Genomic DNA, 18477 nt, shown 5'->3' with positions numbered 1-18477 from the left:
TGGGATATGATTTTCACTATTATTTTTCACAAAGTTTTATAATCCTTCCCCCCTACTTCTATAGATTGAAAGGAATTTTCAGGGACCCAAAGATTCAGATGGAATTTATTATAGAAACCTAGGAGTAGCAAATTATATATATATATATATATATATAAATATAATATACTCAAAATGCAAGATCTAATTTTTCCTTATTCTATACCCAAATAAAATTACTTTGAATAAATATCAGGTTAAGTTGTTGCCATTCTGTGATAAAGTGAGAGTTTGAAGACTGTTTTGTTTTGGTTTGGTTTTAAATATGCATGCTTTTTTGTAGTGGAGAAGTGCATACAGTACCTGTTGTTATTCTTATGTGGTTCTTTAAAAGTTTTCATAAAGACAACAGGTTACCAGTGAAATATAATATCAGCTCATCAGGTTCCGCAGGTGCTCTTCTGCAAAGCTATGAAATAACAGTTCATCCCCTTCTCGGAGAAACCTTATACAAAATTTTCACATACAATCATCTTAAGGTCTTCCCTCCTCCCCCTCCAGCTTCATATCCCACCCAACCTTTCAATTTAAGAAGATTTTTTTTAAAGAAAAGAAAAAGAAAAAGAAAATAAAAACAGCTTATAAAACAGCAAAGAAAATAAAGTTATTTTAATATATATAGAAAGAGAACAAAATGAAACTTGAGGGAAAACTTACTGGCGTTACAGTTTATCCTGATACAGTCTAGATGGGGAAAAATAAATGAAAGATGAAATTGCATCCTTCAAGGTAACAGCTGCAGACATCCAAAAACAATCAGTCCACCCTTCCGGGGACAGACACACGCAAAGAGATGTGGCCATTTTATACTTATATACAGTCTGTACAAGTTCAGGAGTGGGTGTATATGTACGGTATATTCTATGTAAATATCTGTTACATAAATATATATATAGAGACATATATATATACATATGTATAGAGAAATATACCAATATACATATATATCCACATGTTGACACAGAAAGTTCTTGCCTTTTTTATAGAAACCTACACATCTAAGAGTATCTTCCACTCCAGACCATGTACTGATGTGAATTACAATAAAAAAATTTATAATTAAGGCATAAAAATCTCCCTCAAAACACAAGTCATACTCCAGTGTCATTTTGCTTTTTAGAAACCTTTAGCAATTTCTCTAAGAAGCTTGAAGCTCAAAATCAACCTTTACACTTGGTTTCTTTTGAATTAATTCGTATTGTTATTGCATAAATACACCATCTGTCAACACAGAATACCTGTAAAATCAGCCTATGAGATTTGTTGGTGCAATATTTAACCCTTTCCAGCTCTCCCAAAGACAGACCCTCTTCTCATTCCCCCAGTGGCCAGCCCAGAACACTTTTTATGTGCACAGACACATTTGACACTGTCCGCTCAGGTGAGGAAAGGGTTAATATACTGCCCAGTTGTGTCCTATCATAAAATGGCCACTTGCAAACAGCTAACCGCACGAACGCCCAGCCCAGATTTCAGCTAGTTCTGGAGGTTGGCAATACTTTTTTTTGGGCTTGGCAGGGAGAACAGGGATTTCTTCCAAAGGTCCCCAGCCCTGCCAGTTCCTCAGAGCCCAATCTCGTCTTGCTGTCTGAACGCTAAGACTGAATGGAGTGTTTGTAACGTTCAGGGAGAAGATGAAATGGGCAGTGAAGTGGCAGATCTGGGAACCTTTGCTGGCCCTGCTTCATTCAGAGGTTACAGGTAAGGAAGGGATAAAGAGAGGTACATGGAAAGAAAAATAGAGTTATGCTTGTAGAATCTAAGAAATGGTAATTGAAGAGAAAGCAAGCTGAGGTAGGAAGAGCCTGAGCTAGAGGGCTTCTGAGCATTGCTTCTCTCATTTAACACACTAATGCTCAGCATATCTCAGGTTATGATCCAGAAGAGGATCTTTCATTTGTAAATGCCTACTTACTTGTGAACAACCATTGCTGTGGTGTCTAATGTGGGCGAGAGCTATTGTATCAGTGCTATTACATATCTTGGTATGCTGACCTTCTCTCATGAAACCAAGGCCATGAATAATAGCACCATGCTAGTGGGCACTCTATCTGGACAAGTAATGCTTTAACCAGCAGAAATGGTCATATTTATTAAAGAGGTATGGCCCAGAAAGGGAGATTATACAGAATGGCAGAGAAATATAATGCATTTTGCTTCTTAACTGGACCAATTTTATGTTTACTTATACAAATGTAGGAAAACTATTTCAGCAGCTGACACTGAATGCAGTTCCTAAAAAATAAAGGAGGGGAAAGAATAAGAGTCTATAAATAATAAATAAAGAGCTGTAATGAGCACTGTAATGATTGGGACACACCACCAATCAGGAGTAACATAGCAGAGAGAGTCTGTTTTCAAGCAGAACTTCTCCTAAGAAAATCTGGGTTTGGTTTTGTGCGATTAGGTTTGTCATGTGTCGTCAACCGCAACAGAAAAGTGGGAGCAAACAGCCCTGGAGCAATTGCTACGATCACCATACAGTGGTGGCTATATCCCTTCGAGGAGTTGGGTGGGGTAAGGGGAGCTCTATAGTACATGCAGGGGAGCTTCCTTCTATGACCTGATGGAGACTGACAGCAAGAGAGACTCCCAAGTCTCATTTCAAGCAAGTGAGGTCAAGAGAGTTGCTACAGCTGGAACAACATGGGAATTTCTTACGGGCTAAAGAGTGTGCTGGAAAGGGAAACATGGCTGGTCCACAGCAACATTCATCCAAGTTAGAGGCTAAAACCATTGCTGTGTTATTGATGTCTGCAGAGAAATTTTGCCTTTTTTTTTTTTTTTTGGCAGCAATACCAAAATGTGCTGGGTCTTACCCACAGGCTCAGTCACTATTCCAGGTGAAAGGATAGATGTTTCAAACTGTAAACCAGTGTAGCCTTTATCCTGACTGCAAGACTTCTATTTCAAATGATTAAAGACCAGGCCACTGAGGCGACTGCCCTGACAACTACAAAGTGCTATTATATCTCCAGAATGTGAGCAGGAAGGCTCTGCAATACCATGCAATCGGGTGCCAGGCAGAAATGCTCAGGTGCACTCCAAAGGAACCAGCTCCTGAACGAGATTTAATGCAGCTGGGTCAGTGGGGATCCTGTATGGCAGGTAAGAGAGTGCATCTGCTTGCACTGCCACACCAGCACTACCATACCCTCCACACCATCATCAAAGAACACGCACGGGGTTTTTGTTCATTTCCTTAATTCCGAGTCTTGCCCAAAGCAACTCAGAAATTTCCCACCATTAATACATAAAGCTGTTCTCTCCCTCTTAAATCAGTTTTTAAAAGGGAGGAAAACACCTATTTTCCTCTAAACTAGTACAGTGGTACAAATCCAAAGCAGAGGAGATTTTTCCTGGCAGTAAGGGTGCAGGTTTACTTCGGTCTTTGTGCCTAAAACAGCAGCATCTGGTTAACTCTGGAATAATTTAAAAAAAAATGCTTGGGATTCCTCCTGCACAGTACTAGGACTTCTGGTAATCATCATCTAGGGCACTCAGCCCTCTTATCAGTTTCCAATGATGAGGTAAGTTTTGAAGAGGAGTATGTCTAAACAGCTGTAAATCCAGTCATCTGTCAGTTCAGCAACTGGATGAGGACAGCAGTGAAGTGAAAACAGTCTGTAACTGCATGGGGAATAGGTAGCTGGGAAGACCTTCTGCAGTTACTTTCATTATTTTTCTGATGTAAACCAGAAACTCCTTCCTTAGTGCTGAGATGGAGCATTTTCCAGAGCATATCACCTGGAAACTGAGTCAAAGACCCTCTCCTTGCAAAAGGTTAAATAGTTCCACTGCAATTAACTAACACTAATTCATTGTTTGAATGGAAGTATCTTTAGTAGCAAACAGAAGTATCTGTGACTTAGGCCTGTGTTTCTTACCATTTATATCTTTGTCTCTGAAAATAGTGATATTTATTTGACATTGCTAAGGCTCCAGGCCATTTTATCCTTGAATCAGGAAAGAAAGTCACCTCTGCTGTGTGAGGACAAAATGTTTGTTCCTTTGGATAAGCAGCCATATGGGGCTATGGAAGGGTACTTTAAGGTAAGAATAGAACAAAAGAGATAATGAGGGCCCAACTGTTTCTAGACTCACTCTAGGTTATCTCCTGTGGGGAAACCAGATAAAGTCCCATGCACACTCTTACCCCATGTTACATTGAGGTTTCTCGCCTCTCTTCTACTTGCACTATTTGTATGGAGAAATTACAAAAATACTTTTCATTTTGGAGGGGCAAAGGTGTCTCTGACACCCTTGAGGATACATCTTAGGAAAAGGTAGGTGAGAGGGATGATTACACTTCCTTACATCAGAGGAAGCAGGAAATATTTATCCTAGTCATCAGTGACCTGAAGATATGCCAGGGCAGGAAGAAAAAAACCTGAAATATTCTTAAATAAAAGTCAGTATAACACTAACCCTCCAACTTATCAGTGGGAGGAAAAATGTGAAGGTGGATTTCCCTATCAGACCAGCCATTTCTTTCTCTTTCTGTACATCATCTAAGCATCAGAAATTATTCCCAAGCATGTTCCAAGCCATGATTTACTTAATTTCTCTCTCTCTCCTTCCACTCCATACCCATTTCTTCAAAGTCCTTCTCAGCAGAAGTGAGATATATATCACATTTGGATTTCTATTCTTCACACAACAAACACTCAAACTACTGAGAGACATGCTGTCAACATGCAGATTTGCAGTGCCTTGGGCACTCACACTGGAAAGGTATGAAACAACTTCCTTGCCCTCTTCCTCAGAGAATTATTCATTACTGCTCTTCCTTTGCCTCCCACCTTCCTCAGCAAGCACCCAGCTGCCCATGCCCACCCATGCCTGCTGGACTATCTCTCTCTCCCCTGTTTGGTTTGGACACTGAGTGTTGAGGGGGTGAGTGGGATATGCCAGCCCCTGCAGGCTGCTCCGTATGCTCTGTTCTCAGGGCTGTTTGCTGTGCGGGCCGCAGGCTTCAGGCCTTTGAAGGGTCGAATACCATCTTTTGATTTACCATGGCTGATGGGGTATGGGAAAGCTTTACAACTGAAATACACAGAAGAGTTTAAAAAAAAAAAAAAAAAGAAGAAAAGAAATAAAAAAACCAACGTAGGAATACCTTAATAAACATATAAATGATAATAAGTAATCAAATGGAATAGATCAAAGAAGAGAAGAGACAGCTCTTAGTAATAGTATTAAATGACTTATAAGAAAACCACGATTAAATAACTCACCACTCAAAACAGCCTTTGTTTACACATATTTGTCTTGGGTTAGATGCTCAGGGGATGCTGACACCGAGCATACTCAGGTGTTCAAAAGTGGTGCTGATGACTGTTTCTCATTGGTAACAGGATTTTGGCAAGGTCAGATAAAGATTTGGTTCTTGTTTGTGACATTTGGGCAATGAATAGTCTCCTTACAGAGTTAGACGTGACTTAGAGTAAACAACTGGAAATGAATGGCTCTGGTAAGGTCATTCCTCCTCAAATTCTGTTTCTTCAGCAGCAAGGTAACTGTGCTGTTTTGATAGAAGGAAAGTCCTGTTTCAAGGAAATTATCTCACAGCTTTATAAATCTGAAGAGAGGAGAGGTGGAGCTCAATCTGAGTTCCAACAGTCTAAACTACCCTTTTGCTGAGTGCTCACTTCTAGGAGAGTGCTCACAGGTTTCCCCTGATGCACCCTGTAGTCAACGTTGGGGAAAAGTCAACCTCCCAAAAGTTTCCAGCTGAAAAGTTAGCAAATCTGACATACACATTGCTTCAGTCCCTGCAACTACACAAAAATAGCCTTCAGTTGACACAGGAGTTTGTTTACAGATTTTGTCCCTGCATTAAACTGTCAACAACACATCTCTTTCCAAATATGTGTAGACCATCTGTCAAATCTTTAGCTACATCTTTTAGATGCCGGACAGTAAGAGTTGAACAGTCCACCTCTAGGTTAGGTGACTGGGGTCTGGCATAACAGACCCCAGTGAGTGGTAGAAGTGACCAGTGCCAACCAGGCAAACAATGTTGACAGGCCCTGAGGCAAAATATTGTCTGCCAGCATGATATAATGAAATCTGGAAAGGAAAGAGTAAACTGTAAAAAAATGATAAGTATTCAGGGTAATCTAAATCTACCCTCCTCGTATTCACATAGGGTCTACCTCTAGGAGGCCCTAAATGTCCAAAATTCCTCTTAGTCTCATTCATTCTTAAGATGAATAAATAACAGAATCAAAAAAGCGGTATCTTCTTCAGGAGAAAAAGTGATAATTTTGTGATGAAGTCTGGCAGTTTTCAAGCTGTAGTACTTATCATGTGGGAGTATCAAAGGTGATAAAAGCAGCTCTTATTAAAATACTAGCACAGCCCTTGCAGGTTGCAAAGAATTCTCTTTTAAGCAAAGAGAGAAACTAAGTCATAAAAGTAAAAGAACTGGCTCTGGGTTACAAGAGGATAGTGTAGAGCTAAGCAGATACTCAGCTCCCCATCACTTCCCCAACAGAAGCAGGCCACTACCAATCTTTCAGTAACTAATTTTATTTTCTGAGAAAAAAATAGCTAGCAATAATTTTCAAGAAAGGAAACAGTGGTGAAAAAATGATCTTATTTTTTCTTTATTATTAGCAGCAACTGATTAGATCAGAAGAAAATGCAGACACACATATAGGTACAAACACGCTCTGGAGCTCTCTTTGCACATGTAAGAATGTTACATTCTTATGAGCTGTTCTCCAGGCATGCCATGTGAATCTATGAAATTTTCCTCCATTTAAAGTTAATATAGGCCGAAATGGCTATCATCAGAGTGCTGTTTCTCTTTATTTGAGAGGTTACTGTCATAGCTGAAGTTCATCTATTCCATTTGTCCTCTAGGCCACTCTGGATAGCACAGCAAGTGCTTTTATATTAGCTAAACACTCAATATTGCTTTACATTTCTTTGGTCAAGCTAAGCAGAGCAAATATGCAATATTTTTTTTTTTACTAAAAATGAAGAGTTTCTATAGACCTTTAGATAGACCTTTCTATAGACCTTGGCTTTTAAGAGATATGAACTTGTTTGATGCATCTTCTTCTCTTACTTTCTTATTCCAAAAGCAAATATTAATGGTCTGGCTTGCAATTTCAAAGCCAAAAAAAAGACACCAGACGAAATTTTAAAAAACAAGCTAGTTCCAGAGGATAACTGCTGGACAACATACTCTACAAAGCTACTACATGGTTTTCTCCTGATAACACTACAGCAGGGCTTTGAAGATGCTGATACCGTTAGGTAAAAAAATGCAGAAGTTTGTTCCAGTGGGGCTTAGAATTTTGAAAAATGACACAAGCTTTCACAGACCATACACACATCTTCATATAGAATACCCTACACATTAGAAGAGTTCTAACATTACACACTGTCATGTTAGTTTTGTCTCTGAGTCAGAACCTCTTCTTAGTTATATTGCTGAATACGCATGAAGTAACAAGTTACATCACTGAAAAGTGAAAGCAAGCTTCAACTCATGTATTTACATTATTTAAAGAGGCTATTTTTCATTCAGTAGAATACTTAAAGACTGTCAAGAAAATGAATTGAGGCTAATCTAATAGCACATTCACTCCCAATTGTTTTTTCATTGTTGTTATTACAGGACTTGTTTCAATTGTCTTTTTTAATTATTTTCTGGGAAAGTGTAACTCTGAGGAGACAGAACAGAATTCTTTGGGATGAGGGAATGCATTTTTATTATTGTTACCTTCTTTTTAATAAAGACACAATAAAAAAAACAAAACAGGTTTTTATACTGATATGTAAAATATGCCAAGCTGTATCAAATGCTGTCAAATTATGTAAAGGGCAGGGGATTCACAGGACTTCTGCTTCCCACCATATCCATTTTGCTTCCTTTCTGTGTTCACCTATGACTGTTTTGAGTGATGCTGGATGAAGGAGGGATGTAACTGATCAAAAGATGGACCAAGCAGCATGTCTCACACAGAGCTCACCAGTCCCAGATCAAGAAAGGAAACTTAAAAACTTTAAGACTTAAAAAACCAACACTGTCCATAACGAAGAACTGACAGCAAATCTTCATGCAGCAATGCAGAAGAGAATTTCTTTCCGCAAGATTATATAATTAGAAGGTCTCAGCAGTTATTTTAGAAATCAATCCAATCCAATCAAACCAACAGAAATTAAATAAAATTATTTTAAAAAACCACTAATCACAAGCCCAAACTAATAATGAAGAGGGCAACAGAAGGCTTTTATACGATACCTAAATTGACCATAAGTTTGACACGGCCTCCGTCGAGCTCCAGGCGCAGAGTGTCAGCAGAGTCTCGTGAGGTGGTTGCCATCAACAGCCCATAAGCACGTTGGGACATGAAACGAAAGGACACATCTTCTGCTTCTGTGTGCATAACCATAGGCATGATGATCTTCATGTACATGCTGCCATCGTAGCTCAGTATAGAGGCCTCTGCAAGGAATCAGCAAACAATTGCAAAAAATGAAAAGAAGTTACACCTCTGTGTGACCGTCACACCTGAAGAACCTTGACATCTATCACAGAGCGCTGTGTCTACAGAAATCATACCACTTGCCACAGAAAGATATGTAACTAGGGAAAAATGCAACAACTGTTTAACTGCATCCAGAAACCCTACATGGCAAGCACGAGCAGAAACAAAGATATGGTGTTCACCACAACTGGAGTCAGCAGTACCCATGGACACATAATGCCCAAGGACAAGCATGATAGCACAGGGCCCTTCTGTGATTATGAGCTAGCAAAGCCTCTGTTTTTCACATCTTCCAAAAAATGCAATCTCCTTCAGTGTTCTGAAGTCCAGCCTTCCACAGGACTAGTTGTAATGACTAGAGTTCTGATTTCTGGTACTCTTACTATTGAGAGAGGAATTTAATTTCATTGCTACCACTTTAAAGAAAAACAACTGTATAAAGTGACTTTCCTAGCAGGTCTTTTCTACATCAGATTTGTTCTGTTTTGTGATTTTATATTTTTCCACTCTTTACTAACATTAGTAAAACATTAGTAGAAAAAAAACATTAGTAGAGCTCTGCTGACACAACTGATACAAATGGAGAAAGGAACAAACCAAACACCACTGCAAGTTTAAGTATCATTCAAACACAAACTTAGGAGATGGAGGCCCAGTGAAAGCCAGGAGGAGGAACAAAAAAAAACCCCAAAACCAAACAACAAAATAGTCAAGAAAGAAATTACATTTTTCTATCATCTCTGAGGATGTCAAAGAAAATGGGAAGTTCAGCTGAGGGAAGGAGTTATAATACTTGGCATTCTCTATTTGTTCAGAGTCTTGCTTGCAGAAAGTGATATTCTCCTCTAAGGAGGGTAGAATTAAAGTCTTGTGACAGAACTGCAGCAAGCACTGCAGCATGGCAATCATTGTTTCAATCCGGGAGTATGCTGAGAAGCATTTTTACCTCCAAAATTTACAAATCTACATAAATATATTAATATATGAATCAGAGCATTCCTTTTCACCACAGCCAACCCCTACCAAAGGCAGGGTTGTAGAGATTGCTCTGTGCAGGGGTTCTACCACAAACCTACATGTAAAAATCCCAGAGGTTTTGAAAAAAATAGACCAGTTAGCTCCCTAAGCACCTGGAAGGATTGCTCCATAAAGCACTTTTACCAGTGTCTCATCCAGCTCAGTTCAGCTAAAGTTTTTTCAAATGATTGACTGGGATTCTCATCACACACACCTGAGAAGGCTAACAGCCCATCTAATTGAAACAATTGCAACAACATGTATTGGAATCCGGATATTCTCTTTATGTTTCACTCCTTTGTCCCATATTTCCCAGCTGATAGGAGCAGAACTTCTAGCAGGAAACAGCAAGCTTGGCAGAGCCAAACCTTACACCTTCTCAATGTTTTAATGTTAGATGCTAGAGTAGGGTAGATGGATGAGAAACTGAGGAACAGCCAAATGTCCATGCTGTAAAAGATCCACAGTTGGCTCCACAATGGCCAGTAACAGAATTGCAATGCAATAAATATGCAAATGAGGTGATAAATAAAGACATAAATATCAATCTGATAAAGTGACATAGGAGATGTTTATATGGTTCAAAAACATTTGGAGGAGATTACTATGGTTGTGCTGGTGCAGTGACCCACCGCACTAACATTCGGTATGCAGAACCTCTCCAGTCACAGGACTTACAAACACATTAGGAAGAAAACATTTCTGGAAGCATCATTAAGATGTCTGTGAACAGCATCCATATTCACCAGTTTTCCTAGCTGCACTCCCCACACACTGTCATGGTCTGTACACAGAAAGCTCTCTATGCACATCACCCACTCAGCCATTACATACACCTTCTGGGTACCAGCTGTCAGTGCTGCCCTGGGGACTCACATCTTCATTCGGCCAAGAAACCTTTCTCAAGGTGGGAGAATAGTTTCTTCTTTTCAAAGTGCAATTCTCTTCCCCCTCACGTCTGCACCTCTTACTTGCCACCCACAACTGCAAGCTGGAACTAAATGTACCGTATATTATACATACATTCAAAGGCAATGCCTATGTACACACAAACCTCCCTTGCTCTCTTTCCTCTCTCTGTGCAGATTGTATTAGAAAATGCAGTCAAGCATGAAATGGCTCTTTTGACGCCTTCAGCTCAGATGTGCCTTGCATGAAACAGTTGCTTGCCCTAGCACATAAATAGCTGAGAGGAGGGATATCAGGACTATGAGTGGGAGTAGCTGACACAAGTGTCCCAGCTCTGCTGCTTTCTTCTCCACACTGCCATGCATTAGGTGCTTTGAAAACATGAGTTTTTCTGTGGACTTCAGAACAAACCAAAAGCATGGTAATAATGACACTCTTCCCTTCAATATGAATTTGTGACCTTCAGCTTCACTGATCCCATTGTCAAATAATTACTGTCCTTAGACAAGAGATCCCAACCCTCAGTATTATACTTATGTAAGGAGGATCTGAAGAACACTCAGAATTGCTGAAGTTGACACAAAAGTCTGGACAGTGTTTTAGCTGACATTCCACAGTAGCCTAAATCATGTATTACTGTCCTTCTCTGGCCAGTCTGCTACAAATAGGGGGCAATGAAACCTCGTAACAACAAGCAGATAAAATTTAATGTTCCATTCTTGTTTGTGCTCCATGCTGACCTCAGCCTGGCCCAGCTCAGCCCAGCTATGCACTTGACATATTTAAAAATAACAAGATTTCATTCTCACTTTGCAAGTCTTCGCTATCTGGAGTATCTGGGAGCCTTTCCAGCACATCTCCTTGCAAGCAGACCATTCTCTCCAGCTACAGAAACACCCCTTCAGAGGAGGGTAGCAGTCATACAAATAAAACCTATGTTCTTATCCTGACAGTCAGTCCTCAAACGTTGAGGAAGGCGTGTTACAGCTGAGCAAAACATACAGCAAATCTGCTCAGGGCTGAATGTAACCTGGCAGCAAGTACATGACCTCAACCTCCCAGGTACCTGTGCTGGAGACTTCTGCCTGAATACAGACATCCACTCCATTGTCCTTAGCCATCCGCAGTAATGGAACTGTAATGCTTTGTTCAGCACCATAAATACAGGCAGCAACACAGTTATCTAAGTTTAAAACACATGCACATTTCTTCCACCCTTCTACTTTTCGGGTTGCTCTTATATTTGGTGTCTCACACAGACATGCACAGGAGCAATATGTGAAACTATGTTTGAGACCCCCACAGATTTGTAGAGACAAAAAGATCATGTGGCATTTATTTCTGATCCCAATGCCAGAAGCTTTGTTGCCTTAGTTTGGAGATGGCAAGTGGAAGAAACCAGGTGTTGGTTCAAAACTGCCCTGACATAATGCCAGAAATCTCTGAAAATCAATATGTTATTAGGAGCGATTAGCTTCCCAGTCTTGTGCTCTCTGACCCTGCCAGTTTTAATTTTACACTTAGCATCCAAAGGAGCAATTCACTGCTGCTTCCCCACAAGGCTCTGCATAAACCTCCTGGGGAGATGGAACAGGTGTATTCTTAGCATACAGAGAGAAAAATATTCAAGACCTCTTCATGCTTTTTCATCCGCTTTCTAACTTCTCTCTTGTATTTATCTCCATTCTTTGCTTCTTTCCTTTCTTCTCTGTTTTATTTTTTCTGTAGTCTCCTGTTCTTCCCTGTGGTCTCTTTCCTCTGCCTTCCAGGCTACAATACCGTGTAATTTCTTCCTGAAATTTTTAGAAGGGTGACAGCGCAAAAAAAACCGAAAAATATTTACCATTCATGAAAGCTGAAGTCACCAGTGACAGCAGTGCAAGGCACATGATCTTTCCTCAGCTATATTTGAGAGACCAAAACGCTCAGACCAAATATTTCCAAGTTCTTGCAAATTCAAACATTCTTAGAATGCCTAAGCTTTGTATCCAAAAACCAGACAACTTTCCTGCAGGCATTACACAGCTCACCTCTTTCCCTCACATATCCACTAGCAGACACATGGCCCTAGACAAAAACAGATTTTCTGAAAACCAAAATTACACTTTAAAACAGAAAACAAACACAAAAGTAATATTAAAAAAAAAAAAAAAGGAAAAAGAAATTCTGATTCCTGTCCAAGTGGATTCCACACAGATGAGTTTTAACAACAGAAGCCTACCAAATAATTTGGGGACCCCAAATGCAATCACTCAGATGGAATCTGACTAGGACCCAGGAGATAATGCTCCTTTTTTGGTGAAAAAGACATGATATGAACTTTAAGTGCTCACAAGCAGTTAGGACCTTGCACGTCATCCAGCAGGATGGGTGCCGGGCCCTTGCTGCCCAGGGCTGTCCTGTCCAACCCACAGAGGTGAGCAGGACAGACCTGCAGGTGGGGGCCAGGTCCAATCAAGAATCCAGGAAACCTCAGGGTGATGACGCAGGTCTGCAGTGAGGCCAGGAAGTCAGTCTGCTGGCCAGCGTTAAGAGCATGTGCTGCAAGTGCCAGGTAGGACCATGGTGATAGGGATGGGACATGAGCCCGGTTTGGTGGCACCCATGGCTGGGCAGGCTGTGAGTACCTGGAGGCTGGCCCTGCCACAGCATCACTGGGGCAGGGGCTGATGGCCACGGGGGCTGCCATGGGATCCTGGGCCATGAGCAAGGTGGGGGAGCCCCAAGGGCCAGACAGGGCCTGTTGGTGCCCTAAGGGTGCTGGTGGTACCATGCTCTGGCACTGCTTCTTGTTGACCCGTAAGAAAAGTCCCTTTTTACCAAATGTGCTATAACACCTTTTGCAACAAATTGAATTTTCCCTGGATGTCTCTCATCTAGATGTCATTAGACTTCACCTTACTCAGCCTGTCAAACAGAAAAGAGCAATTTGGAGGGATGTAAATGCAATTCACTAGCACCAAGAGAGACAACAACAGAGAGCACAAAACCATCTTTAAATAACTGCCTGAAGAGAAACATTACCTTAGAAATAAGAATGGGTTTTATTAGTCTAGCAAAATACCCTGCAAATAACAAGTATCACTATTAAGCCACTGATAGGTTTACTGTGCTAGTAAGAACAAAGCTATTCTGCTTTAAAGATTTCAGCCTGACAAGATGTCAATAGTATTCTTATCAGTTGTTGGAAACTCATGAAGATAAAACAATTAAAATGTTGGACACATACAACTACAGAAATGTAAAGAAACTGGACTGGTTTTCCTGGTACTTAATCTCTCTCACAGACCAAAGTATTTTTTCAACATCAATCCAAGTTTTTCTTTGCTTCAAATTAAGACAACATCTTCTTCCCCTACTCCCCCCAAAAAGGACCCTCATATTCTGAAGATCAGCATATCATTATCCCAGCTCCCTCACTCTGTTTTAGACTTAGTAAAGGCCTTTCATACAGCTTTCAGTTTTTATTTTCTAAAACTTGTCTTTCCTGCTTCTCATTCCTGGCTTCTTTCTGATTTGCATACTACTTTCTTAAATTCAAATTTTCTAATTTGAATAGCACATGGCAGTTAAGACCAAACAAGCACTAAAAGTAGAGTAATTACATAAGACACCCTTATCAGTGCAATGTGCACAAAATATTTCCAAATGAGCAGCAAATGGGAGAGATAATAGAGCTAGCTCCAAGGCATCCATCACATTTTCAGGGATGCAAGAATACTGGTGGAGCAGTAATAATAATTGCCACTTATAAGGCCCCTGCTATAAACAAAAATTGCTAGCAGATGTTTACATAGGCCAGATGACATCCAGACGAATATTTTTTATCAAACGCATTTTTTTCAAAACCTTGCAAAATGTATGTCATAACATTATATAAAACATTTAATTTCTGGGCCTGAAAATAGCCCAGAAGTGCAAGTTTCTTCATATAAAAGAAAAAATTCCTGAAGAAACTTGAAGTGCAAACCACACCTATTTATTTATCTAGAAAATCAGAAAAGAAGAAATACTCTATTCCTTTCCATTTCCATTCTATTCCATTTCCATATCACTGTCTCCACCCTGTTCCAGTATCTTATCTTTCCTATCCCTTTGAGGATTTTCCAAACACAAACAGACACATTAAAGTACTGTAGAAAATATTATTGACTAAGTATCCACAAAATGGAAGACAAAAAAAATCAGGTACAAAGGCAAACAAAGAGTCCCAAGCAACACATCAGTATAAAAGTGCAGGATGCAGTGCATGTACTATAATGTCCTATCTCAGACAAAAATAGGAAAAAAAAAATTACCTTGATTCATACGTTTAGACAGTGAAATAACTTTGATTATGAACAAAAGCAATTAGATTTTTTTTTTAGAACTGAACAATTTTTTGTTTTCTGAATCCAAAATTAACACCTTCCTTTTTTACTTCAATATTATAAAGAGGGTATATTATACCAAAATCCTGTAAAGCTGCCCTGAGAATTTTCAGCTCAAAGTGGAAAAAATCTCAAGGAACTAATAAAAATTGTGAGGCTTCCACCGCTGTAAGGCAAAATCCCAAAAGATTTTTGACTGTCTACAACAAAAGTTTAAATGGAGACCTTCCAAATTTTAAAATCACCTAGAGAAGACATATTAGGGACATGGATCCCAAATCTCCTTCCATTAATAAACCTCACTTACCTTTGCACTTTGGAGTCTAGCTTTGCTTATCTTCTGTATTGAACCAATTCTCCAACTCCCCAGGCTAACCTGTGGCTACCCTACAAAGTAGTATGTACCAGTTCCTATTAGCATCAAGCTTGCTATGTCCTTCCTCCGTTCCTGTCATCACCACATGCAAAAGAGAATAAGTTAATTAAGGGGTGTTGTCAGGTGAGTTACCAAAAAAAAAAAAAGCCCCTGCACTCCACAACGAAAGCCAAATAAACTTTCTTCGGGCCCCAGTCATAAAGAACTGGGCAAGGGAGGAAATGGAAGAGCACTGAGTACCACAGTGGAAGTATTTGCAGAGGAAACCGTAGCTTGTAAATGTTGTTGCTAGCCCTGGGAGGTGACGAGCGAGGCTATATTACTATACTGAAGCTTGGCAGAGCTGCAGGGGAACCAAGAAGGAGCACACAGGCTTTTCAAATTTACTCAAAATGTCACTCTAACATTTGCAGAGCTGTGTATAACTATTTGGGAAGAAATCTCTGGCAAGAAGGCTAGGAGTAGAAGAAGAATTGCTCCTCAAAGTCAGCGAGCATAATGGGAAGGCATGGGGAAATCTGCTACTAAAATGAGAGTCTGAGAGTTTGCATTACACGGGTGGTACAGTTTAGAAAGTGATGCAACTTCTGTTTAGTTCGAACATCTCTGAGTCCTCTTCATGGCACTGTCGAGTTGCACTGTTGAAGCATTTGATCCCTATCTCCTGAGTAGTGTTCACCGAGAAAGGGGGATTACAGCAACAATGAAGTTTGGCTTCTCTAGGAGGTACACAGTGAAAAAAAGGCAGCAGATACAATTTGCAGCATGGGAAAATACAGAAAATACAGAAAATTATAAGTGGTTGAAGAACTGCTCAGCAGAAAGGGACTTGGAGCTGCTGGTTGAGGGCCAGCTGAATATGAGCCAACAGTGTGCTCAGGTGGCCAAGAATAACAATGGAATTTTGCCCTTATCAAAAATAGTGTGGCCAGCAGGACTAGAACAGAGATCGTCCCTCTGTACTCAACACTAGCGAGGCTGCACTTCTAGCTCTGTGTCCAGTTCTGGGCCCCTCACTTCAAGAAGGAAATTGAGGTGCTGGAGTGTGTCCAGAGAAGGGCAATGAAGCTGGTGAAGGGTCTGGAGCACAATCTTATGAGGAGCTTTAAGGGAACTGGCGTTGCTTAGTCTGGAGAAGAAGAGGCTCAAGGGAGACCTCATTGCTCTCTACAGCTGCCTGAAAGGAGGTTGTAGTGAGGTGGGGGTTTGTCTCTTCTGCCACATCTCAGGCGAAAGGATGAGAAGAGTCAGCCTTAAGTTGTGACAGGAAAGGTTCAGATTAGATACTAGATATTTATTTTTTTTTTTTTGCACTGGAATAAGTTGCCAGGGTGGAGTCATCATCTCTTGAAGTGTTCAAGAGGCATCTGGATGTGACACCTGGGGATATGGTTTAGGATTAATTATGGTGGTGATAGGTTGACAGTTGTACTAGATGATCTGGAAGGTCTCTTCCGGCCTACCTTCTTTGAAAAGCAAGGCTGTAATATGAACTAGATTCGTAACCTTGTTTAAATCCATAAACAACCTCTCCTCAGTTCTGTTTTTCCAACACTGGAAAGAAAAACTAATATTGCCTCTGACTGTTGGTTTAAGGAAGGTTCACAGGATGGACTAAACAACCCTCAATTTCCGTTCCTTACATTTTTCATCTGACAATTCCAAACCCCTGAACTTTCTAAATTCCTGGAAGAGGTGGTTTAATAGGACAGGGAGCAAATGGAAAATGTGGATCTACACACTGTAGGGTAAACTTGTCCACAAAAATCACAGGTATACCATAGTGTTTTTGAAAAAGCAAAAATTCTTCAACCCAGCCTATCACTGAATTAGGAGACAGAAGTGAGACACTGCCACGCTGAAAACAAGTAGGCAGAGGAAATAGAGAAATAAAACTCATGTAAGGCAAGCAGCTTAATGGAAACAAGAATGTCACAGCACTCACAAAGGCCGCAAAAGAGATCATCTTTGGGGGAAGCCTGATACATCAGAGCAGGTAACTATTAGGAGGGTAAGAACAGCATGTATGCTGTGGAAAAACATAGGATAACATGTACTTTGGGGTTTCAGACTACAACTTCCCGACATAAAATACAACATAAACTAAGCTGAGTTTATAATACTAGGAGAAATGACCCTTCAGAGCCTCTCACAGATCTGCTGTCTTCCCTAAAAACATTTGCAAAATCCTTAATCCCAAGGTGATGACCATCTGAGAGCAATGCTCAGTCATTGCAGCACACACAATGCAGAAATGATGACAGTGATTTCCAGGCACCCCACAGGCTCTGTCCATTCCTAATGAAGTCATCAGCAGAGATGCAACAGCCAGAGCTGCTCACCCAGCTAATTGCAACCACTGTCCAATTATTGGAACCATGATAAAGAGGAAAAGAGAAGCAGAAACAAGTAGCTGGCATGAAATGGCAGTTGATACTGCCGAGACCATTAAGGCCAAAGCAAGAAGTACACGTTCAAGCCTGCAAATTTCACTGGTAGATAAAAGAAATTTAGTCCTACTTTCAAGTAACAGGCACTGCCTTTTGAAAACATGATTGTACCACAGCCCAAATTCCACTGTACAACTCTGGTATCTGTTTTATACATTTTATAAATCCTTTTATAATAAAAGGAATTTCAGATAAAAAAGGAACTACAGGAATGTCCATGAGCTGTCCTTCTCTGACTCCAAACATGACCAAGTGCAGTTTCTGTCTTACAAAATCAGTATCTCTTGGTAAAGACACAGTCAGAATTCATACTCCAGAACACTGGTTATAATTATGCAAAGTCACACAGTTATTAAACGCCTACAAGCCTATCTCAAACGCCAAAGGCAGGATCTACAGTGCAGGACTATCCACTGGTCTAAGGGCCAAGGGCCTAGACTAGAATTCAGTGAATGGATTTATACATAACAGTAGCCAGTCCAAATCCTCAATCCATAACTCAAAGATTTGTATCCATGAAGAAGAGAGTTCCATTAATTTTCTTCTTCTTTGCTGAGCTCCAAGAGTCTCCCATGATCTTGATGAGTTGTAAAATATAATAAATCCTACTTCTTGTGCAAGCTGTGAAGGTTTAGTTGGCATTGGCAGCTTCTATGAGATTCTCCAGTCAAAAGAACTCTAGATGTATAAATTATGACAGCAGCTGTGACCCTAAAACTTTCAGTCACCATTGTGTTACCCATTTTATTCACTTTGAAGTTCAGGGCAGCAATCAGAACACAGTGAAAAGTGTCATACTCCAAAAGCAT

General features: G+C 40.2%; 1 protein-coding gene across 1 annotated transcript in view; it reads right to left on the bottom strand.

Moving 5' to 3' along the window:
- Positions 1-696: 696 nt before the first annotated feature.
- Positions 697-18477, bottom strand: part of NRXN3 (neurexin 3) — a gene marked incomplete at its 3' end in the record, with an annotated part of 360826 nt that continues 343045 nt past the window's right edge. The window contains exons 11-12 of the mRNA XM_039389692.1: positions 8300-8503; positions 697-723 (exon numbers count right to left, since the gene is read on the bottom strand). Of these exons, the coding sequence (XP_039245626.1) occupies positions 697-723; positions 8300-8503 (231 nt within the window). The remainder of the gene's footprint in view (positions 724-8299; positions 8504-18477) is intronic.

This window comes from Pipra filicauda, unplaced genomic scaffold (genome assembly GCF_003945595.2).
Source record: "Pipra filicauda isolate LSUMZ 115617 unplaced genomic scaffold, ASM394559v2 scaffold75_size2874737_pilon, whole genome shotgun sequence".
NCBI classification, from domain to species: Eukaryota; Metazoa; Chordata; class Aves; order Passeriformes; family Pipridae; genus Pipra; species Pipra filicauda.
Note: the sequence above shows the minus strand (reverse complement) of the source record. Positions and strands in the feature narration are given on the sequence as shown.